At 36.8% G+C, this 21,646-nt stretch overlaps 3 protein-coding genes and 2 long non-coding RNA genes across 54 annotated transcripts; 4 read left to right on the forward strand and 1 right to left on the reverse strand.

Annotated features, from left to right (window-relative positions):
* The first annotated feature begins 6,138 nt into the window (after nt 1–6,138).
* LOC147946229 (uncharacterized) lies at nt 6,139–6,605 on the forward strand. The gene is made up of 3 exons (XR_015596345.1): nt 6,139–6,237; nt 6,343–6,493; nt 6,566–6,605. It is a non-coding gene; the product is annotated as an uncharacterized LOC147946229 (long non-coding RNA).
* A 239-nt stretch (nt 6,606–6,844) lies between these two features.
* Nucleotides 6,845–8,163, forward strand: LOC147946230 (uncharacterized). The gene is made up of 3 exons (XR_015596189.1): nt 6,845–7,327; nt 7,429–7,492; nt 7,943–8,163. It is a non-coding gene; the product is annotated as an uncharacterized LOC147946230 (long non-coding RNA).
* A 153-nt stretch (nt 8,164–8,316) lies between these two features.
* Nucleotides 8,317–12,638, forward strand: LOC147946231 (mediator of RNA polymerase II transcription subunit 13-like). Of its 50 annotated transcripts, none has more exons than XM_087510853.1 (14): nt 8,317–8,579; nt 8,663–8,878; nt 9,056–9,121; nt 9,337–9,567; nt 9,736–9,785; nt 9,878–9,936; nt 10,193–10,780; nt 10,849–11,043; nt 11,420–11,513; nt 11,591–11,652; nt 11,742–11,779; nt 11,877–11,999; nt 12,098–12,201; nt 12,274–12,638. In XM_087510853.1, the coding sequence occupies exons 4-7, from the start codon at nt 9,548–9,550 to the stop codon at nt 10,454–10,456; spliced, it is 393 nt and encodes a 130-aa protein (XP_087366979.1). In that variant the 5' UTR covers nt 8,317–8,579; nt 8,663–8,878; nt 9,056–9,121; nt 9,337–9,547; the 3' UTR covers nt 10,457–10,780; nt 10,849–11,043; nt 11,420–11,513; nt 11,591–11,652; nt 11,742–11,779; nt 11,877–11,999; nt 12,098–12,201; nt 12,274–12,638. The 50 variants fall into 48 exon arrangements, with proteins under 50 accessions (XP_087366984.1, XP_087366994.1, XP_087366974.1 ...); XM_087510858.1 differs by having other exon boundaries at nt 10,193–11,313; nt 12,274–12,319; nt 12,503–12,638; XM_087510868.1 differs by having other exon boundaries at nt 10,193–11,313; nt 12,123–12,201; nt 12,274–12,319; nt 12,503–12,638.
* Nucleotides 12,639–14,245: 1,607 nt separating this feature from the next.
* On the forward strand, nt 14,246–15,940 carry LOC147946232 (uncharacterized). The gene is made up of 5 exons (XM_087509544.1): nt 14,246–14,577; nt 14,665–14,791; nt 14,894–15,199; nt 15,285–15,506; nt 15,584–15,940. Exons 1-5 carry the CDS (start codon nt 14,246–14,248, stop codon nt 15,938–15,940), a joined length of 1,344 nt encoding a protein of 447 aa, XP_087365670.1.
* A 962-nt stretch (nt 15,941–16,902) lies between these two features.
* LOC147946233 (uncharacterized) lies at nt 16,903–17,895 on the reverse strand. The gene is made up of 3 exons (XM_087509622.1): nt 17,775–17,895; nt 17,455–17,549; nt 16,903–17,373 (listed from the first exon to the last, which is right to left on the reverse strand). The coding sequence occupies exons 1-3, from the start codon at nt 17,828–17,830 to the stop codon at nt 16,997–16,999; spliced, it is 528 nt and encodes a 175-aa protein (XP_087365748.1). The 5' UTR covers nt 17,831–17,895; the 3' UTR covers nt 16,903–16,996.
* Nucleotides 17,896–21,646: the final 3,751 nt, after the last annotated feature.

Here is a 21,646-nt window from a genome sequence, read left to right on the forward strand (position 1 = left end):
ATTCGATTCTCTTTTATCTACCCTTTACTATCAGCCCCCCCAGGAAATAGATGAGTATGATCTTATGGATCCTGTGGACATTTTGACTCCATTGGAGAAGTCTGGTTTCTCGGACGGAGTGGTGAGTTTTGGATGCTTAATGCCACATTTTAATTTATTATGTTTTATTTCTTGTGGTTGTCCTTCACCGGAATAACTTTTTATACTATACCACTTACTTCCCATATTGATTGCATGTATCCCTTTTAGAAAGCTACAAAGTGGTCAGAACGTAAAGAGGCTGTTGCAGAGCTAACAAAGCTTGCTTCGACTAAAAAGAAAGCTCCTGGTGATTTTTTTTCAGAAATTTGCCGAACCTTAAAAAGGTATATAACTTTCCATGATAAGAAGTTTAGGCAGCATTGGTAATATTTACATGTTAACATGTTAAAATCTTTTGTATGCTTCAGCTCTGTAAGTGCAGTATTATCTAATTGGTGATGAAGCAGCCTGCAAAAATCTATGCTTATAGGTACACATATATATATATATATATATATATAGCTATGACGATTAACGGATTAAGTCATACAATTTTGAAAGAAAAAATGAGGGAGAAGAGACTAATCAATGTTGATAGAATCACTAGAAAAAAAGAAGTTTTAGAGTGAATTCTCTTAAACCTCCTAAGATGAATGTTGTGGCCGCCCTCGTCCAACAAGAAATATGCTTTGTTGATTTATCGAAATATCACTGCTCCGTTAAAGTGGTGACTCGCCAATCGCCGTCTAGCCCTTTGATTCGCTTAGGCACCACCCTTACCATCGACCATCACTGTCTTATAAGTTCTTAGATGATATTTTCCATGAAACCCACGCTTTAATTGACATTTTCTTTGTATTTTGTGTCACCTATATTGATTAAAGTGATTATGCAATATTCGTTTGTTTGTTTACTAAACCTGAAGATTATCACTAATAATGTGATTTTGGTGAAGAGATGGTTATATTGTATGTTTTTTATGAAGGGGCAAGTTTTTTAGATATGAAATACATGAGATAGAATGGTGTTACCTTTAAATTTTGAATATAAATTGCAATGGTTTTCTTATCTGTAGACTTTGTTTCAAAGAGATTGGGTATAGTATATCTATGTGTATGCATCTGATTTACTCAAATGCAAAAGCAACAGAAGCAAAAACTATTGCATTGCACTGATAGCCACACACATATACTATTACAGTGACAAAGATGATGATGATGATGATCATCATACTAGCATCTTCATCATTCTACCACTATCATCATCATCATCATCATCATCATCATCATATTACCATTATCATCATACTACCATCAACATACTATCATCTACATTATCATCATATTATCAACATCATAATCACCATCATCATACTATCATCATTATAATTTTTTGTGAAGAACGCAAAACCGTAATTTTTTGCCAAAATTTTGAACATGCAATTTTTTCCACAAGAAAACGCAAACTCGTATTTGTCACAAGCACAACGAAAACCCGCAGTTTTGAGTAAAAAACGAATATATAATTTTCTCGCAATAACAAAAATTCATAATTTTTTAACCAAAAACCCAAACCCGCAATTTTATGTCGGAAATGCAAACCCATAGTTTTTCTACCCAAAAACTCAAATCAATTATAATTTTTGTTTGCAAATAAAATGCAATCTCATAATTTTTTTCTCCAAAAACATGGATCCACAATTTGTCACCAAAAAGTTAGGTGATGTTGATGATAGCAAAAATGATGATGAAGATCAATTATAATTGTTTCTATGTTAATTATTGTATTTATATTTTAGTTGGACAAATCATTTAGTCATCTAACCTGTTTAATTAAATAGTAATTCTCACAATTAATAGAATTTTTTTTTTCTTTCCAAATTTACCATATTATATCTCTAGAGTTCCCAAAATAGTTTTATGCATCAAAACTAAAATTTCAAAATCAAGTCTTAGACTCTAAATACTAAACTATAGATTAAATAGTCTATATCCCCGTAAAACTATACATTAAATATAAAATAAAGAACCTAAATTAAAACCTAAAAAAAAAATCTTAAATAAATAGAAAGGTAAATTTAGTATATTATATTTTGCCAAATAGTGTTTAGAAGTTTGTAGAATATGTAATATAATGGTCATCTATAAACCTTGTTTTACTGCTATTTTAAAATATTTCTTTGAATTAAATAGATTAATAGGCTGATCTTAACCCAAAGGATATAAACTATTTAATTCAAAGTCATCTATAAACGGACCCAAACCAAACTGAATCATCCCTTCCAACTATTTGGTTATGTTTATTCACAACCCAAATGATTCGGAACCGAACCAGTAATCCAAAGTGTTTCTTAAATTAATTAATTAATAATATTATTATTTATAAACATATGATCTTATTACCACTTGCATTGGTTTCTATTTTACATTATTTTATTTTTTATAATAAAATTAACTAAATATAAATATAGATTTAATTATATTTAATATTAGGTATTAATTTTAATATTCTATCTTTTCTAATTTATTTGATTAATTAACTATTAGAAAGCCATAATCAATTTTATTTTATTACATTAATTGATTCTTAAACCGAATTAAAACCAAATCAAACATAAACCGACTCAAACACAAACCAAACCAAACTAAGTTCGGTTTAATTTAATTAGAGTTTTACCAAAATCGAACAAACCAAACCAAACCGAATCCAAACCGAACCTGAACCCGAACTTAAACCGAAATTTCCATCCCTAGAAAAGGAAATTACACCACCGATTTAAACATAGAAACCAAAAGGGAGATTTCTCTCTTTTCTCTCTCTCAAATCTTTCAGAGAGAGAAAGCTTTCGTTCTCATTTTCCAGCGAAACTTATCGTCGGTTTTTTGTCTACGGCTAAGTCCGGATATATTTCTCGCCTAAGTGTGAGTTTATCATAGCCTTAGTGGTTATTTCTTTTGTTTCCTCTTCTTTATGCAGATGCTGATAGATCTTGTCAAAGCCGAGTAGTGGACGGAGCTTAAGGATCGTCGGATTGCTCGATTCCATTCATGAGAGGTGTAAATCCTCATACCTTATTGGGACTGTTAGAACGGCTATGGATGACAGTTTCTCCTTGGGTTTGTGAATCGTGAAGAAAGGAATTCGGTGGCTGGTGAAGAACGGATTAGGAGAGCGTGTTTTGCGACTGATCTGACATCTCACTTTCTCGCGTCTTTCGGGGCTTAACAAATCTGATAATTCAAGTTTCTCTGTTTCTTTCATACTCGGAGGAAGCTGCAAAAAGATTATGGTGAATTTTGGAGTTAGAAGCTGAAATTTGACAGACCCATTTTGTGTAGGGCTATGTCTAATGATAGGAGATGGCACAACGATAAATGTTTGGGTAGATCCTTGGCTACCACTAGACCCCCCCCAGAGCACCACGACCAAACACTCCAAACAGAGAACCAATCCAGGTGGACCAACTTTTAAACGGGGATAAGACGGGATGGAATGAAGAACTAGTCAGAGAACTCATCCACGAAGAAGACATAAGTTCGGTTCTGAACCTGAAAATTAGTAAAGAAGAAAAAGATCTCGTAGGATGGCACTATACCAAGAGTGGGATAACAAGCACATCCGAAAGTTCGAAGAGCTGAGTACTCAGGAGCTTTACCGTTTAAAACCTCAATGGGATTTTGATTGTTGTCAAGAGAGGTTGTCGGTAGTAAATTACAGAGGAAGTTAGCAGTGAAGAATGCCTCCACCCAATGACTCTGAGGCGTCTTGCTCTGAAATAAGAGAGTGAGTGCCATTTCAGTTAGTTGCCTATGCTTCCTTTCAGCCAAGCCGTTCTGCTCTGGTGTGTGAGGGCAAGAGATATAATGTTGAATACCAGACTCTTGCAAGACTGTTAAATTTTTTTGACTTATGAACTCGCCTCCACCATCTGATTGAAAGGTACCAATTTTGTTTTGTAAGAGATTTTCGACCAGAAGCTTGTACTTGATTAATATGGAGCAGAAATCAGACTTTCTCTTTAGGGGATAGAACCAACAATATCTTGAGAAATTGTCTATAAAGACTACATAGAACCTGAACCATTGAATAGAAGAAACAGGAGAGGGACCCCAGAGATCACAATGAACTCTCTCTAAAGGTCTAGAAGCATGAAAGACAGAAGGAATAAATGGCAACTTCGAACTCTTCCCTAGCCGACATGACTCACACATCTTGCTGTTCCTTTAATTTATCTGAATCGTCTTATTAGTAGATAGGAATTGGAGGACTTGAGCATTGGGATGTCCTAATCTTCGATGTCAAACTTCATCAGATGTCTTAATTTGTCTCGTTGAATAGAACAACTTGTACTTTTGATCCTCCAGCTTATAGAGACCATCATTTTCCTTTCCCTTTGTCAGAAGCTTGTAAGTTTCCTTGTCCTTGATCACAACATCATCAGAATCGAATGTAACAGCACATGGATAATCTTTACATAACTTTGAAACTAACAATAGAGATTTCGCTATGTCAGGACAGACCAACACATCCTTTAAAGGGAGATTACCTGACGTTGATGGAAGATTAGCTGAGCCGATGTGAGTGATGGGAAGGAAGTTACCGTCACTTGCCATCACAGTGTCATTGCCGTGGTAGGGTTGAGCTTTCTGGAGTCGCTGAGTGTTGTTGGTGATGTGAGCCGTTGCTCCTGAATCAGGGTACCAACCACCATCGTCAGTGACATCAGTCATGTGCAGGGCAGAGAAAGCAGCAGCTACACGAGTAGGTTTTTGTTGATACTCTTCATCAAAACGGAACCAGCAGTCAATAGCATTGTGACCCTTTTTGTTGCAAATCTGACATACTGGCAACTCACTGTTTCGAGAGGATGGGTTGGACATGAACTGTTGGTGAAAGCCGCGTCCTCTGGTTGAGTAGTTTCCACGTCCCCTGCCTCTGTTACCACGGCCCCTATTTTGGTAGCTCGAAGATCTTGCAGTGTTAAACGGAAGGTGAGGTGAAACCTCTGAGGAGGTTGAGTATCCTAGAAGACGATCATCGTAGCCGGTTAAACGAGAGATGACATTCTCATAAGTAGGTTCAGGACTGCGATCCATGGAATCTTCAATAACTGTAATGATTGGTTCGTACTCGCGACTTAAACCTCTCAAGGCAGCAAAGATCCTCATTTTCTCAGTTACAGGGTCTCCAATAGAGGCAAGTTGGTCGCAAATGTCTTTGATACTCCTGAGATAGTCTGACATGTTTTTGTCTAGCTTCTCAGCATTTTGCAGACGTCTTTGCAGCTCGAACAGTCTAGAGGAGGAGGTCCGGTTGAAATGAGAAATGAGAGTCTCCCATACTTCTTGAGCGGTTGTGGCTCCTACTACCAGCCGTAAGACATTTTCACTCATGGATCCAAGCAAGCAAGCTTTGACAACTTGGTCAGATCTGGACCAACTCTCAAAGTCTGGATTGATGACTTCTTCAGACTTGTCATTAGCTTTGTTGCGGATGAGGATTGTCTCACGTGGTGGTTTGCAGGCGCCATTAACGAACCCTAGTAAGGCTTGTGTTCGTAGAAAAGACTCAAATTGTGATTTCCAGATTATGTAGTTTTGCTCAGTGAGCTTGATAGTGACACAATTTGAGATGTGTAAGGAAGGAGATGAGTAGAGATCCATGAATCCATCCATGGCTCTGATACCATGAAAAAAATATTTGAAAGATTGTTTTATTTCTGTTTTCCAATCGATAGTTAGCTTGTTACAAAGGTCATACTCTTTTATAGTGATACATGAGGTTTTAACCTAGTGTCTAGAATGTTCGCTTGCTTTATCCAGCTGTAACGATTGGGATCTTTCACATGTGATCTGCGTCGCATGATTCAAGCAGCTGGAACATGTTTTGCGTGATCAGCTCCGTGTCTTTAGCATTCTGTTTGTTGAAGGTTGTGTAAGAAGCTTGCTTTTATCATTTGTTGTAGTTGTTGCAGGTTGTGTAAGACTTTGTTCTGTTGTTGCAGGTTTCCGTTTTTGTGACATGGGCTTGGATGCTGATGGGCTTGAGCTGGGCTTCGATTTGTTGGAGCCTAGATGCAGAGCGTCGTCGTTTGAGGCTGTGGTGTTGATAATAACAACATTGGCTTGTGCAGACCGTGTCCTTGCTTCTCATCTTCACTCCGGACAGTCTATGATGGGCTACTTTTACATTCCAGTCGATCATGTTTCTGGCCAGGTAAAGGTTCCTATCTTAAATGATTTCTCAAAGCATTAGGTTCTCCTTTTGTTACAACGTATTTTCTTACGGCTACTTCTTTTGGTACTTAATATCCATGAACAGCCTGTGATACTTGATTACTTAGCAAGGTGATTTGGGGGTAGTTTCACCTGATGTTGGTGGTGTCGCAAGGGCTCGTGCTTTTGCCAAGAAGTTATCTGATGCACCTTTAGCAATAGTTGATAAAAGACGTCATGGGCACAATGTTGCAGAGGTAACAACCAATTTGCAAATACATTTTAACCAAGACTGGAATTGACATTTAACAATCCACTTGATTATGTAGGTGATGAACTTAATTGGGGATGTGAAAGGGAAAATAGATGATCATAGATAATTTGTGAAAAAAAACATTTGTCCTATGTTTGATGCTTTATTTTTTATTTTATTTTTAACATGATTCAAGCATAATCAATGTGATTGAAAAGACAAAAAAAAATAACTGAAAATTCCATTTAATCTGTAGTTTTACAAAAGTAAAACAATTTTGGAAAAAATAACTACACAATTCCCTTTTTATTTAGCATTTTAATCTGATTGTTGTCATTTTTAAAGACTCTTAGAATCTAATATTCACAGTTCTCATTTTTTTCCAACAAACTTCAAAGCTTCTCCCGCACGCTGATATGAAGACCGATGACGAGCTGAAGACGGCGTCGGAGATTACGGAAACGTCGCCGGAGAATACATCCGAAATTAGGGATCGTTGTTACTCCAGGAGTGTCAATTTCGTTTTCTTCGGCTCGGTAGAAGCGTTGAAAGTGTCGGTCGTATCTGAGAGAAGTCTGATCCACTCGCCAGCCACACTGCAGATAAAGCAAGAAGAAGAAGAAGAAGAGCCGAAGCCGAAGAAGAAGAGACCGGAGTTTCCGCCGCTTCCGCCCCATGTGTTTCCCCCCCCCGTCGCCTAATTACGGCGCGGTCATAGCGACGGTACTCACCGGAGTCTTCGGTATTCTGAAGCATTTGATCGACAAAGCGAAGTAGAAGGAGAGAAAGAAAAAAAAAATTCCCAAAAAAATTCCAAAAAAAAAAAATCCAAAAATAGGTAAGTTTCTTTCTTCTTCTTCTACTTTGTTTCATTGATTCAACGTATGAGGAACCTTTTTGTTTGATTGATTTTAATTTTTTTTTAACCCTTTTTGGCAGGTCAGTAGTATGATTTTGGAGAGGCAGCGATGTGTAAATAGAGATATGGCAGAACGGATAATGAGTATGTTTAACAACCTTTTCTTGAATTGATTTTAGATTGATGAACTAGGGATTAGTGATAAATGAAGCTTTTTGCATAGTGAAGAAACAAAAAAAGATTAGATTTCTTGAATTCCCTTGAACTAGGCTATGTGTTCCATTAGTTCAGAACTTGGCATAGTGATAGAGAAAGAAGGAATAGTTGATACGATTGATGAATTTATGTTGTCCAAACTGATCCATTCTGGATTAATGGTTTATCACGTCTCAGTTCATAACCTGGACTAGATTGAGTTTTTGCTTATGGGTGCCTAGAGAAATCAAATTGTTGATATGAAAACATGTTTATGTTGTTCAAAACACGGGCTGGGAAAATTTGACTTTTGTTTTTCTTTTCAATAACAGTGTTTTGTATATGTTTCTGGTACAAAATTTTGCTAAAAATAACCAGTTCTTGTATCTCTCTGTTCAGGAACAAAATACGAGATGCAACGAGAGAGGAGCAGATCCTGGGATTTTTTCTTGCCGAAACTCTATTCTTTTACACCCAACTATATTGTGTAATTGTTTGAGTGTACGTAGAAACACATTTGGCCTGATGGTACAGTATTTTGTAACTCAAGCGAACTCTCCCCGTTCGATTCCCACTAGCTGCAAATTAATAAATTTTACCTTTTTTTTTTAGAAAAAAAATCTTTTACTTTTGTCCTGGAAAAATGTCTCACCTATTGCGGAAACTCTATTATTTTTACACAAGTATATCATATAATTGTTTGAATTGTAAATAAAGAACTCATTTGGTCTGACGGTACAGTATTTGATAATTCAGGCGAACACTCCCCTGTTCGATTACCACTTGTTGCAAATAAATATTTTTTACCCTTTTTTTTTTTTTTTTTTTCCTTATCTCTACTTATGTCCTGCAAAAACGAATCAATTCACAAAACAATCGGAGAAACAAAATCGACCTCAGAGATTGAAGAATTCTAGGGTTTTATAGAGATTGTTTCTGTCAGTAGGATAAGTTGAATTGGCCACTAAACTTTCTCTTGAAGCATGGTGTGGTGCACAGATTGACGTGGATATGAGTTTTGCTCCTATTTTCTTGGGTAACATCCAGCTAAAATCTAGCTCAATGTAACATTTTACTGGAGAATATAATCATGAACTAATCCTTGAAACTCTGTCGTAGGTGGACGCAACAATTGAACAAATTTGCCGGCATGAAGGTGGTGGGGCGATTCTTGTTTTTTTTCAGGATGAGATTTCGAAACTGCTTGCTTGGGCTAGAATGACCAAGTGGTCGCAGTTTTATCTTAAAAAGCTTTGAGCTTGTTCGTATTTCTCTTGCTGGTGCCTCTTGTCTTCTCCACGCCAGTCCTACTCAGATGTGTTTGACTACTCAATGGTAAGATCCAGATTGGGTTTTTGTTGAATTTCATAAATAATGTATTCAGAAAATAGACTCTGTAGGGTCATAGTTAAAGTGTTTCTTAGGAATTTTTCCAGACCCATGTTAAGAAGACATAATACTTGTGGTCTTTCCTCAGCTTGGAGCTGATGCAAGGTGAAACCATACTTGCAGGTTTTGGCTTCAAAATTGGATAGGCCCGTCACTGGCACTGGCAGGCTCGTCGTTATATATGCACTGGTGAGTCTTTTTCTTTTATCTCGTCTACATTTTTAACATGGAAGGAAGCTCGTAAAACAGAGGCCTATGGTTTGTAAACCTCATGATTTGAAGCTCCATAGGAGTGAATCTGTGGCATTGTGAAGATTTGTTCCAATATTAAACTTTACGATTTTATTTTTCATTCTAAAAGTCTGTTACGAGCCCTAAACATTTGAACGTTTGCTTCTATGCAGGGCTGGTGACTTCCTTGGAGCGTCTGGAAATAAGAGTGATGGGTTTTATGAAAAAAGTGCTTACAATAGCAGTGTGGTAGTAGTCGTAATAGCAGCACTAGTTCAACAAGTAGCGTTTCTAGCGGAAGTGGCTGGAGGATGACTTCAAGAACTGGTGACCTTGACGCTGATGCAGATTCTTTGACGTGTAGCCAATCTGGTCTAACTTGCAATGATGATCGCTCAAAAATGGTATGACTTATATCTATGGAAACTTGGAAAAGGTGGATGTTGCATGGGACTGATGAGAAAATTGAATCGTCGGTCGTAGCATGAACTTGCTTGTTACAATAGGTCAACATCATATATTGTTTTCCTTATTATATATAATTTCGTGTGCCTAAATAAATTTCTTTGCAGGGCTCAAAGCGGTCGCGAACAGGGATGGCAGAGTCTTTCGGGTCAAGTAGGTACTGTCACTAATGCACCTACTCAAGAAGCAGATGAGTTAGGAGTTGATTACACTAAAACTGATAAGCTGGGATGATGATGATGATGACAGAGAAGGTGGCATGGATATCAAGGCACTTCTTTGAGAATGATGCATTGCCTTTCGGGGAGGTAATTCTTGTTTTCTGTTGTTATCTATCATAATAATCAAGAAACTGTTATTTTCATTCCATATGCTGGTGAACGAAATGCAGACCTTCCATAAGCTCCGATATCTAGACTGTATCCCAGAGATGTTTGGGAGGAAGGGTTGTTTGCTTCCCTTTCCCCATTCCTGTCACAGCTCTTTTTGTCTTTCGCTCATATTGCCTTTGGTATATAAACCTTATCTATCTAATTAGCCACCTTATTTCTTATGTTTGTGTAGCCACCGGGAACTGCAGAGTCGCATGCGCTCATGATTCCTCCAGAATCTGCTGATGTAGGTTCCAGTCCAGTGGATATGACGAATTTATCAGACCAAATCGTATTGCCTGTTGGGTTTTCCTCGTTTGAGAGCTTTAATACTGTTCCTCCTATCATAGATGAGTGCCTTATTAGGAGTCAAGATGTTCTCAACAGCAGTATCACCTCAGTTCCGTCAAATCAAATGTCAATCTCTTCTACTGGTGAGTTCGATCATCTATGGTGACCTTTGCCCCTGAGTATGGAGCTGTAGAAGCACCTATGAGCGAGATTTCCTCCAAGTTTTTCAAAACCCCATATCTTCCCAAATCTCATAAAGTGGAGAGTTCAAATTCAAGAACGAGGTATTATGTTTATGGAGCCACACCACCTGCCACTGATTCTGATGGAGCAGCTGATAAGATTTTGTACGGATCAAAAGCATGCATTGGTAACAACGATGGCAGAACTTTGTTTAATTTGAAGAAGCACTACACTCAAGTGGAGGGTAGAAAGGACCAACTACCTACTGTTATCAGTGACAACAATAATACAAAGGTTGCGTAAACAGGTACCAAAACATCCCTTAGATTGCTTCTAGCACACCCCCATGTGAACAAATTATTGACACTGAAAAAGTTTTTTTTTGTGTTCCTGGCCGAATGTGATGAGCTGGCCCAACGCGCCAAGGAGTTGGATGAAGAAACCACAAAAATCAACAAGCTTACAAGCCAATGCGAAGAGTTCACCGCTGAGAACACACCTCTCTGACGGTGTAAACAAAGTAATCTTTGAAAAATTAGTTTTAGAGCCAAACAATGAAACGCTAACCAAGTTAAGTCATTCTATTATCTCCACAACTTCTTCTACAAGTCCAATCTTGTTTCTTTGAATTTTATCTTCTTGAGTTATATGGTGAGATTATGAATTTTAGATTTTCCTTTTTGGAAATGAAGCCATGCTTACAGTAAAGGGAAGGTACTTGTAGTGTATTGCATGAGTAGATAGACCTTTAGCTATAAGATCTGAAAATTGAATAGTGAATCGCCACCACGATCCCAATCTCCTTGGACGAGGAAGAAGAAGAAATTGTCAATCTTCTTGGTAAAATATATTAGTAGCATAAATCTCTTGTTTTTCTTAGTTGTAGCAATTGAAGTTTCTTGGAGGCTATGAGTAATTGGTCTTAATATATATTCTGTAATTGCAGGATGGTGCTGGAAGGGTTCCTGCGTCATCTAGGCCAGTTAGATTTTGGCGGTAAACTTGATGCTACAGTCGATATTCCATTCGATACGGTGAATGTAAGAGCATTAGTATTTGTAACACACGCAGATTCTCACTTAAATCTCTTTGACATTTTGTGGTGTGGTTGGTGCAGGATTGTTCAACGAAACAGAGAGAGCTTTCTGATTGGGAAGCACAACTTAGGACAGAGAAATGGTTATTGTTTTTTTCTCTACCTTTTAACTTATGTTTCTTGGCTTTTTGCTTGTTGGATTATTTCATGTAACTCTTTATCTCTGATTCAGCCAGGATGTTAAACGAAGAGAAGATGCTTTTGCTATGTGTAAGCCAATAGGACACTCACTATTTTTGCAAAGAACTTGTTTAAATCTTGTGCTGGTTTGTTGTTACTAATGGAAACATATCAAATTGTGTCACAGCTGGCATCGTAGATAAACGATAAAAAGTGGCCACCCTTTTGCCAGATTATACACCCCAACATTGCTAACGAGATACCAGTTCATACACAAAACTTGCTGTCCTGGCATTTGCTAGTTGGTTGGGTACGTTTTATTGATTTCATCTGCTATGAGGGAAACTATATTATGAAGCTTTGAATGGATTTGGTTGAGCTAAAGCTGGATTTAAATATGAATGATAGGTGTTAAGATTTTGTTTCTTGCCAGTTGCCACAATCTATGCGTTGCTTGGATGTCGTCTAGTTTCATATGTGTTAGGGTACAGGCCTCTCTACCGAGCTACAAGGTAATGCTCCGATTATCTGACTATCCATATACTACTAGTTCATAACTGAACTGTTTTCTTATCACCTTGCAGGACTGATAGTGCTTTGAAGTTGGGTTGGTTTTCTTTCTTCTACCTGGTAAAACTGTGATCTTAAGATTCACATTTTATCTTCACTCTACGTCTCTCTCTCTCTCTCTCTCTCTCTCTCTCTCTCTCTCTCTCTCTCTCTCTAATTCTAATTCTTTTATCTCGTTATAAAGCAATGCAAATGCTTCATGTATGGTTAGTTTGACAATGGTTTCACTTGGAAAATTGTAAGTGGTTCTGTTAACAGCACAACCTGAAGTGCTGAGAGCTTGATTTGTAATTGAGGATTTGGTAGTCTGGCTTTGGCTAAATGTACACGAGGTGTATCATTGTAAGATTGAGTTGAAGGTCTGGTTCCAGTTTTCTAAGTACATTTGCTTACTTCCTGTTATGCAAAATGTTCTTGACTTCAAAAAAGTTCTAGGTATCGAATTTATCTGAAGATCGATATCTTTGGATTTGTAGACTTGGTGGGTATTCAAGGTTTGCGACAAATTTGCAACTGATTTGCTAGAGCAATAGCAAATTCGTCGCAAATCCATTGCAAAGGACTCAAAACATAGCAACTCCCTCGCAAAAAAAATTTTAAACCCTTAACCCTAAACCCTAAACCCTAAAGACTTATTACATTACTATTAATGATTAAAAAAGATGAATCCAAAATTGTTAATCAAAGATAGCAGTGCAACACAAAATTGTTAGAGAATTGGACAATTTGGCAAGTATTTGTCTCAATGTATTGAACATATATGTGATATAGTGTAGAACATCATCATGTTTAGAGTAAGATGCAAAATTGGACAATTTTGGAAAGTTTGATGATAGAAAAGAGTATGATGACACCATTGGACCTTATAATATACTTGAAAGTTAATTTGACTAATTTGTTACAATTATTTTGATGGTTTTTGCAAATTAGATATTCAAGATTTGTGACAAATTTGCGACTGATTTGCTAGAGCCATAGCAAATTCGTCGCAAATCCATTGCAAAGGACTCAATACATAGCATTTCCCTCGCAAATAACAACCCTAAACCGTTGAACCTTAACCTTTAAGACTAATTACATTACTAATAATTATTAAATTGATATAATTCAATATTTATAATATAAGATAGGGCACTAATGACAATTGCAAATCCTAAACCCTAAAGATTTTGCGAGGGATTTGCTACGTTCCCTCGCAATTTGGTCGCAAAAAACTCTAAATAAAAAAATTTATATGAATTATTGTTTGCGATGCTTTTGCGAGGGACTCTAGTAAATCCCTCGCAAATTTTGCGTTGGAATTGAGACGCCATTAATTTCCTATATAAGTAAAAAACCTAGTTTGAGCGAAGCTCAAACCAACACCCGCAGCCGACAAACCCTAAAAACTTCTCTTCTTCTTCCGATTTCATTCTTCTCTGGTTGTCTTCTCCGGTTGTCTACTCCTCCTCTCATCCTTTCTCCGGTTGTCTACTCCTCCTCTCATCTCTTCTCCGGTGTCTACTCCTCCTCCCATCCCTTCTCAGGTTAGTCTACTCCTCCTCTCATCCCTTCTCCGACTAATCTCCTCCTCCTCTCTCTTCTTCTGTTGTTTTTTAGATGGGTTTCGATTTAGGGTTTTTATTTCAATTTTTGGGTTTTTATTTCAATTTTTGGGTTTCGATTTAGGGTTTTTCGATTTAGGGTTATATCGATTTAGGGTTCTAATTATATCGATTAAGGGTTTTTCGATTTAGGGTTATATCGATTTAGGGTTATATCGATTTAGGGTTCTAATTATATCGATTTAGGGTTTTTCAATTTAGGGTTATATCGATTTAGGGTTTCGATTAAGGGTTTTCGATTAAGGGTTTAATTTTAGGTTTAGGGTAACGATTTTGGGGATTTAATTTTGGGATTAGGGTTTCGATTCGATTTTAGGGGTTTTAATTTTTGTTTTTAATTTAGGGTAATGATTAATTTTACATGTTCTCCTTCTCTTCTCAGATGTCTTCTCGAGACCAAAACGGATCTGTCAACCAAAACCATTACACAAGGTTCATATCTTCACAAGGATTATCTCCTCCCGTCCCTTCTCGAGAGGTACGCTCTACTGGCTCTGCTCAAAGGCTACATTCTACCGCCTCTTCTCAATGTACCTCACCGGTGCAAAATGATCTTCCTCCTCTGCAAAATGATCCTCCTCCTCAGCAATCAACGTCGTGTGTCAACGGTGCAAGTGCCTCTCAAGTGTTTTTCACTTTGGAAGAGTTACTTGCAAGTCCCGGGCGTGTTGGCTTACCAAAACTGGATCCTAAGCGACCTCCGGGTACTATTTGGTGAGAATGTTATGTATCTAACATATAGTTTATCTTTATGTTTTGTATTTTCAATGATCCTAATTCCTTTTATCTTATGTTTTGGAGGTTTGACCAGGATTCTTCGGTTGCTGCTACTGTCCGGGCCATTTTTGAAAGAGATTTCAAGTCACCTCATGCCAATTGGATCCAAACACCAGGTCCGGTTGTAAACCGGTGGTTTGAAACTTTTGCGGTAAGTTACAAATTGTTGTTGTGTTTAAATTACAGATTTTGTGTGTTTATCATTCGAATTTGGTTCTGATTCTGTTTCTGATTCATTTTATGTCTTTACAAGCAAACATATAATTGGTATGCGTCCATCAATGGAAGAGTTAGAGCTGAGTTTGAAAAGAAGTTAAAGACCCGGATGAGTGATCAAGTGTCTCGGTGGAAGGGTAAGTGGAGGAAGAAAGGTAATGACGCAATGCCGCGGTGGCTTGATCCTACTGTATGGGATGGCTTGGTCAACTTTTGGTGTGAACCAAAATCAGAAGCAAAGAGTATCAATAGCCGTAATGCTCGCTATAGTGATCCTGATGGCACTGGAATACATAAGCACCGTTCTGGTCAGACTTCTTTTAAAGCCCGAGCACGAAAGCTTGTAAGTATCTATGTTTAACACAAGTTCATTAATCATATCATATATACAATATAGTAATATAGTTGTTTGATTTCTCTGTTTTTAGTCTGAGAGTACTGGTGAGCCACTACCTGATTTCCTGCGAGTACTAGAAGATACTCATAGGAAACCTGATGGGTCGTTTGTTGATGGACTGTCTGAGAAGGTGTTCAATGAAGTGTCGTCAAAGATAGCTGAAGCTGAGTCTTCCCTAATATCAGCGGATAACATGGAGAGTAGTGCTTCTGGTGGGTTATCACTAATTGTGAAGAACCAAATTTATGCCGAGGTAAAACATGCTTCATTGTTTATGTTAATGTTTGTGTTTGTGTAAACACTTATGGTGTCTATATGTTTTGTTGGCAGGTTGCTCCAAAGAAAAAGAACCGGATATATGGTGTTGGTAACTTGCAAGCAGAAGCATCTTCAGCTCATATTGTTCAACCGCCTCCTCTTTCTGAAGATCCACTTGTTCTAGCTGTGAAGCTTGTTGCTGCCGAAGCTGTTCTTGCAACTCAGGCAACTCAACTACAGGCCAATGCACAAAAGATGCAAGAAAATTCAGAGAAGATGCATAGTTATGATGCATACTTTGATTATCTTGCATCTAAAGATCCAGAGTTTGCTGCTAGATTTCGCCGAGAAGATTCACCGGCCAGACCTGCCACCGGAGATGAAACCACTGGAGATGGAACCACCGGAGATGGAACCACCGGACAGTAAACACTGATGAACTTGTTTTGTAAACTTAGTACTTAGTACTCTTTATCCTCTCATATCTATTTTTTGTGTAGAACAAAATCGGTTATTATGTTTTGTTATTGTAAACTTAGTACTTCTAATTACAGCATTAATTTGCTTAAGTATAAAGTTTAATTATAATTCCAGGTTTAATTTTAATTACAGGTTTAATTTAATGAAGCTTACCAAAATGAAAATTCTAATTTTTTGTACAATTTGCACCGTTATTAAAATTTGCAACGGAAATTTTAATTGCAAAAGCATCGCAAATTTGCGAGGGATTTACTAGATCCAGAATTGCTAGGATTTTGCTAGAAAAATAGTTCCTCGCAAAATGCGTGGGATTTGCGAGGGACAACATTTCCTCGCAAAAGTTGCGAGGGAATTGCAACGTTGACCGATTTGCAGCATTTCCTCGCAAAAGTTGCGAGGGATTCGCGATATATTTGTCCATCGCAAAAGACGTGTTTTCTTGTAGTGTTAGTACTCATGTATATCCGAACCTATGTTGTTTATCATTTCACATATGTAATCCTTATGTGTGTTTATCAGTTAAGATTGCATTGAATAAGAAGAATCGTATTTATCAGTTCGTCTCCACTCTCCACTACCTATATGGCTATATCTGCGGAAGATTTGTTTTTCTTTATAAATTCTATAACCCTAATCCACAATTTGAATATGGATTCTTTAAATAGCGATGTACCATGAGTCCGATCATGGTTATTATTATTACAATAATTTTTATCTTTTAAAATATATTCTAAAGATTAAGCATGAAATTTATTTTTAAGATTGATATTCAAAACGTTACACAAACCAAAAAAAGAAACAATATCCATAGCAAAAATAAATATGGTTTGTAATATCGAACATCCGTTACATCCCATCTTTAATTCCATTCTTATTCATATACGTAGTCGAATTATAAAATACCAATGAGCATACGAATATAAAACCAACAAATAGACAAAATTATTTGGTAGAGGCCCACAAAAAAACGTTTCAATAACGGCCAACATGCTTTGACGACAGGAATCAGAAACAGATTCCGCGCAACAAGTCAACAAGGAGGCATGTGAAACTAAACCCCATCACCATCCTCAGGTAATACTTCTTAAACCATCCATTGAAGTTAATAGATGGGGATAAAAATTCGCTTGCATCCAGAAGCATTATCATAATCATGTGAAACCTGAAGTAATGAGGCAGATGGTTGTTCTTCAATATCCATATGAACCCTAAGCAGCAATACAAGGCGAATAATCTGTTGTTTTCCATTCTTTTTGTGGCTCCTGAGATCAAGTTTTCGCTCGTAGATGCTCTGACAATACTCAGAGGCTTCGTTAGTCTTCGGTCACGAGAAAATATATATTTGAATGATGATGATGATGCAAAGCCCACATGTGCATTTGCTGCAGTTTTGGAAATTAGTTTTAGTTGTTGAAAGAGTCATTACAAGACAAGCTTTCAATATTGATAACAACCTATAATACCTGGAAGAGGAACAGTTGATTTTGGGAATGAGTCAAAGTTGGAGAAAAACACTCTTGTTGGCTTCAAATGTTTCTTTAGATATGGACTCTGATCCCTGAAAATACATATAAACATACAAAACACATCCAATCTATGTGAACCCCATGATAATAAACTAATCCTCTATTGTTAATATTTTTTCAAAAAAAGCCAAAAAAATATTATTTAGAGCAAAAGCGAACATATATAAAACTACCTCGTTTTGAAGAAGTTTGATCAGAAAAAAGGGCAAGCGAAAACTATATATGAATTTAAAGAACGAAGGAACAAAAAGAACTACCTTGGAAGGAAGGACATAAAAGAGACACGGTCCGTGGCCATCGCCAAACACTGCATAGTTTCGTCTCCGGCGAGAGATTTCGGTCGAGGCTTAGTTAGCTAGGGTTCCGTAACTTTGACGAGTTAGCAGCCGTCTTATTTTTACTAACACCGTTTTGTTATTGAAAACTTTTATAGGGTTTCTAAATTTTATGTTTATTTTTTTTCCTTTTATTTTAGCGTTAACAAATAATAAACATACGTATAATAATTACTACATACTTATGCGTCAAAAATATAAGCATTAATTATTTAATTAGAAAATAACAAAAATTTCTATATATTTTTATTAAAGCAAAATTAACAGTTGAGAATTTGAGATTGCGTTCGTTCCCCAATGAATGCTTCTCTAAAATCTGAAAGACACAAACCTATTTGCCTCTTTTCAGAACTATAGTATATATATAGCCTCTATTGTTCATTTGCCATATCACAATTCAAAAATATATATGATTTTTGTGATTCTTCACTCTTACCGTAGTTAGCTCTTGAATCTCCTAAATTACCATCGCTTTTGTCACGCTCTTCTACCTCCTCTTTAGGTAATATTTCATTCTCTTTTTTCGTGTATACGTGTAATTGTTTCATTTTCTCTTCCGTTAGGACATATTTTTGAGCAGCATGTCGCTATTATCAGGCAAAGGATAGGAAGCAAAAGGGAAATGTAAACGTTGGCGCTCGCGCTTTTTAACTTGTAGTTTTGGTTCACTCCCCGTGGTAATGCAGGAAGGTGTAGACGTTTTCTTAATTACTAAGGTCTTTTTCATCTTCAATGTTCTGATTTTTCCTTTATATTTATTGAAAGTCCCGTTGACGTGTGGAGCCTCTACCCTCAACTTCGTCACCACCGCTTAATCCTCATCGTACGGTAGCCATTTGTATTCAATTCAATTTCGTCTTACAACTTCGTCTCTTAATTTCTATTCAATTTGTTTCAAGATAAGTACATGTACAAATGCACCTCTGTCAATTTCATTATTGCTTGTAAGATAAGCATCGATGAATTTGTTGATAACACAGGCTTCCACTTGTTACCCTTCTAGAGATATAAGGTTTTATGGGCAAGGAATCATAGATTTGTTACACGGTTGGGATATCTGAATCTTTCTCCCCACTCCCAAAACATAGATTTGATGTTACTGACTATTTTTAAGATTTGTTCCATTACTGTAATACGTTGGGTTAGTTAACTACAAAATTTAATACCAGTAACATTTAATGAATGTTTTAGTTGAGGGGTGGAAAATGTTGCGTTTGTTAACTATAGATAAATAGATGATTATAGTGAATATTTAGTTGAGGGACATGTAACATGATGAGTATATAAACCCATGCATGTATATATGGGTAAGGTAAAAGTACGTACAGTTCAATTTCTCATGTAAATTTGCACCACCTTATTTATGAGTGCTGACTATTTCTTTGTCATCCACCATTTCGCACCGTAAGTGACTTTGGATATTTGGTCCGTAACCTTTTCGACCAATGCAACTCCTTTAGCTACTTTTTCAGAGATAACTTTTCTCCACTGGTTCATGAAACCTTTTTCTGAAATAATGACCCTAGTTTGTTTCTACCTTAGTGAATTTGGATCAAAGGTTAGTCCACCCAAACGGATTTTAAAGATGCTTCCTGAACTTTTCGACCATCAAGATCAGAATGTCCGTGCATCTGCCAAAGAGGTGACTCTTGAGCTATGCCGTTGGATTGGAAAAGACCCTGTAAAGTCTATATTGTTTGAGAAAATGAGGGTACAATGGTCCGTACATTTGCATTAGCTATGTTGCCAAGATGATATGAACTGGATTCAATCCTCTTGCTTTTTCTTGGAGTTGGAAAACTGAATAGAGGTTTCTAATTCTGGTCATAACAGATAGAAGATAAAACCCAGTGCCAATAAGAACCTCTTGGTTGTAAATTCTGCCCATGATTTGAGATTTTTCCTACTAAGTTATACAAGAAAAACAGTGGAAGAAGCTCTATTTATACTTTGATTTGTATTTATTCTCTTGTGCTCTTTTGCAAACACTAATATTTTATATTTCATTGTTAGAATAAAGAGCTGGACGCTGAGTTTGTGCCAATTGGCAATGTTTCAGGGGGTGCCAAGCCTACTCGAAAGATAAGGTAACTACTATATACGATAGCAATTGTTTTTTCCTATGTTACATCTTTAGTTTCACCGTAATCCAGCCTATGCTTTGTGAATACTCAATGTGCTTTTGTCAAGTTTCTGAATAATTGAATTAATATGCATGAGGATTTTTTTTTGGTTTCAAGACCTTTTCGAAGTTGAAAAAGTCTTAACAAGATTTTAAAAAGCTACAATGTGATTGTATCTGTATTTGGTTATGAAGATCCGAGCAAGACAAGGAGCCAGAGGCAGAAGCTAGTTCCGATGTTGTGGGCGATGGGCCCAGTGAGGAAGCTGTTGCTGATGGTAAGTAGCTTGTACGTCAATAAATTGTTTCTTCATCAAGCAATCTTGAGAAGTCTGCTTAATTCGATTCTCTTTTATCTACCCTTTACTATCAGCCCCCCCAGGAAATAGATGAGTATGATCTTATGGATCCTGTGGACATTTTGACTCCATTGGAGAAGTCTGGTTTCTCGGACGGAGTGGTGAGTTTTGGATGCTTAATGCCACATTTTAATTTATTATGTTTTATTTCTTGTGGTTGTCCTTCACCGGAATAACTTTTTATACTATACCACTTACTTCCCATATTGATTGCATGTATCCCTTTTAGAAAGCTACAAAGTGGTCAGAACGTAAAGAGGCTGTTGCAGAGCTAACAAAGCTTGCTTCGACTAAAAAGAAAGCTCCTGGTGATTTTTTTTCAGAAATTTGCCGAACCTTAAAAAGGTATATAACTTTCCATGATAAGAAGTTTAGGCAGCATTGGTAATATTTACATGTTAACATGTTAAAATCTTTTGTATGCTTCAGCTCTGTAAGTGCAGTATTATCTAATTGGTGATGAAGCAGCCTGCAAAAATCTATGCTTATAGGTACACATATATATATATATATATATAGCTATGACGATTAACGGATTAAGTCATACAATTTTGAAAGAAAAAATGAGGGAGAAGAGACTAATCAATGTTGATAGAATCACTAGAAAAAAAGAAGTTTTAGAGTGAATTCTCTTAAACCTCCTAAGATGAATGTTGTGGCCGCCCTCGTCCAACAAGAAATATGCTTTGTTGATTTATCGAAATATCACTGCTCCGTTAAAGTGGTGACTCGCCAATCGCCGTCTAGCCCTTTGATTCGCTTAGGCACCACCCTTACCATCGACCATCACTGTCTTATAAGTTCTTAGATGATATTTTCCATGAAACCCACGCTTTAATTGACATTTTCTTTGTATTTTGTGTCACCTATATTGATTAAAGTGATTATGCAATATTCGTTTGTTTGTTTACTAAACCTGAAGATTATCACTAATAATGTGATTTTGGTGAAGAGATGGTTATATTGTATGTTTTTTATGAAGGGGCAAGTTTTTTAGATATGAAATACATGAGATAGAATGGTGTTACCTTTAAATTTTGAATATAAATTGCAATGGTTTTCTTATCTGTAGACTTTGTTTCAAAGAGATTGGGTATAGTATATCTATGTGTATGCATCTGATTTACTCAAATGCAAAAGCAACAGAAGCAAAAACTATTGCATTGCACTGATAGCCACACACATATACTATTACATTGATAGCCACACACATATACTATTACAGTGACAAAGATGATGATGATGATCATCATCATACTAGCATCTTCATCATTCTACCACTATCATCATCATCATCATCATCATCATCATCA

Source organism: Camelina sativa, chromosome 4 (genome assembly GCF_030686135.1).
Source record: "Camelina sativa cultivar CO46 ecotype springtype chromosome 4, ASM3068613v1".
Taxonomy (NCBI): domain Eukaryota; kingdom Viridiplantae; phylum Streptophyta; class Magnoliopsida; order Brassicales; family Brassicaceae; genus Camelina; species Camelina sativa.

Excerpts from the sequence above, each read along its gene's own strand:
- LOC147946232 (XM_087509544.1), top strand. The coding sequence starts at position 14,246 with ATGTCTTCTCGAGACCAAAACGGATCTGTCAACCAAAACCATTACACA. Across the intron at positions 14,792-14,893 it reads GGTGGTTTGAAACTTTTGCG|CAAACATATAATTGGTATGC; the intron begins GTAAGTTACAAA and ends TGTCTTTACAAG. Across the intron at positions 15,200-15,284 it reads AAGCCCGAGCACGAAAGCTT|TCTGAGAGTACTGGTGAGCC; the intron begins GTAAGTATCTAT and ends CTCTGTTTTTAG.
- LOC147946231 (XM_087510845.1), top strand. The coding sequence starts at position 9,548 with ATGATGATCGCTCAAAAATG. Across the intron at positions 9,568-9,735 it reads ATGATGATCGCTCAAAAATG|GGCTCAAAGCGGTCGCGAAC; the intron begins GTATGACTTATA and ends ATTTCTTTGCAG. Across the intron at positions 9,937-10,192 it reads ATGCATTGCCTTTCGGGGAG|CCACCGGGAACTGCAGAGTC; the intron begins GTAATTCTTGTT and ends ATGTTTGTGTAG.
- LOC147946233 (XM_087509622.1), bottom strand. The coding sequence starts at position 17,830 with ATGCAGTGTTTGGCGATGGCCACGGACCGTGTCTCTTTTATGTCCTTC. Across the intron at positions 17,550-17,774 it reads TTTATGTCCTTCCTTCCAAG|GGATCAGAGTCCATATCTAA; the intron begins GTAGTTCTTTTT and ends ATGTATTTTCAG. Across the intron at positions 17,374-17,454 it reads ATCAACTGTTCCTCTTCCAG|CAAATGCACATGTGGGCTTT; the intron begins GTATTATAGGTT and ends CCAAAACTGCAG.